Genomic DNA, 1,600 nt, shown 5'->3' with positions numbered 1-1,600 from the left:
AGGATTTATCGACATGTGGCCTGTAGGTACGTCTCGCATTTCGAGCTGTGCACCACAATTATGGTCGATAGTAAGATGATCCGTATCAGGCCTCCGTTATTCAGCATTGCTTTCGGCATTACGAAGAAGTTGAAGCAAAAAGTTTGCCGATTTAACTGGCCAACGACCTTGAGTGTGTCGCCAATTTTTTACTTGTGCTTTTCTACCAACACCACCGTTAAACCTTCTGAATGGAACAATTTCTTTTTTTTCAATTACATTCTTCAAAAAGCGGACAGCACGATTTAATGTCATGTGCTTAATAGCTTGCGCTGTTTCACGAGTATTCTTGAAATGAACACGTAAATCGGATCCACGGGCTTTGCATGATTTTGAAGGATTACTGGGCTCTGCACAATAATGAATCCGACCCATTGTTCAACCAAAACAAAATTACTTAAAAATCTGATATGATGACAAGGCCTACAGTAAAATAAATTCAAGTATAAACAAATATGTATAGGTTTATTTTTTAAGCGATGCAAAAATCATTCCAAATAAATTATTTTTATTGTATAAAAAATTTTGTCATATTTTTATTTTGTATTTTTTATTATATATGTAAACTGTATTCACCGTTTTATATTTTAAGTATATCTTGCCATTTTTTCGTTTATTCTAGATGCAGCACATGAAATAATGCAATTCACTTCATTTTAATGATTAATTAATTAATTATTTGCTTATGAAAAATTCGTTTTATACTAATTTTCCATACCGTATAGTTATCAGATTGTAAAAAATTCTCATTATCCGAAGAAACTCAGTAGTTTAAAATATTCGAAAATCATATATGTGCATATTTATTTATTTGCATTAGTTTGGTGATACTTGTTTCTAAATTCTTTTTCTTTTCAAAAACTTAACTTCAAAAAACCTTTTTGTGCCTGTTGTCTTACAGTATAATTACCGTAAGACTATTGCCGTTGTTTTCTGCTCTGCTATTATTTGGTGATATTTGTTTGAATTCAAAAATTATGTCTGATCATAAGGAAAGACGAGCGATTCAGGCTGTACAAGTATTTGGACGTAAAGTAATTATCATTAATAATGTTTCTACGTGAGGTTGAAACGCTACTCTTAATTATAAATTATTCTGTTTATAATTTATTAATAGCTGTGTGTTAAATATACTTATCTTATTAATTACTTTTTTTATTGCCAGTTTGCAAATTTGAATGCAACATGGATGATAATGACCATTATTCACCAAACTATAATTTATTTTATTTATTAGGAAATGTGCATTTAATGGTTTTTAATAATCGAGTTTCATATGTGAGTATTTTCTAATTTCAGAAAACGGCAACAGCTGTTGCGCACTGTAAGACAGGCAAGGGTTTGATTAAAGTAAATGGTAGACCTCTTGACCTGATCGAACCGCAGATTTTACGCTATAAGGTATGGAATAAAAGGGTTTCGATTTGTTTGATTATACCGTTTTAGTTACAAGAGCCTATATTGATTCTTGGAAAGGAAAGATTTTCTGGCGTTGACATTCGAATTCGAGTGAAGGGCGGTGGCCACGTAGCACAGATATACGGTAATTTATTGTATTTGA

At 31.6% G+C, this 1,600-nt stretch overlaps 2 protein-coding genes across 2 annotated transcripts; one reads left to right on the top strand and one right to left on the bottom strand.

Moving 5' to 3' along the window:
* Window positions 1-96: 96 nt before the first annotated feature.
* Window positions 97-414, bottom strand: Tsp_13738 (ribosomal protein L22). Its single transcript, XM_003369861.1, has one exon. It carries the CDS (start codon window positions 412-414, stop codon window positions 97-99), a length of 318 nt encoding a protein of 105 aa, XP_003369909.1.
* A 602-nt stretch (window positions 415-1,016) lies between these two features.
* Window positions 1,017-1,582, top strand: Tsp_13737 (40S ribosomal protein S16; the record flags this gene model as incomplete). Its single annotated transcript, XM_003369860.1, has 3 exons — window positions 1,017-1,073; window positions 1,339-1,440; window positions 1,486-1,582. Coding segments are annotated over exons 1-3 (256 nt in total), but the record flags the coding sequence as incomplete, so codon positions are not given.
* Between the last annotated feature and the right edge of the window lie 18 nt (window positions 1,583-1,600).

Source organism: Trichinella spiralis (assembly GCF_000181795.1).
Source record: "Trichinella spiralis strain ISS 195 chromosome Unknown Scfld1371, whole genome shotgun sequence".
Lineage (NCBI taxonomy): Eukaryota > Metazoa > Nematoda > Enoplea > Trichinellida > Trichinellidae > Trichinella > Trichinella spiralis.
This window is presented reverse-complemented; position numbering and strand designations above follow the sequence as displayed.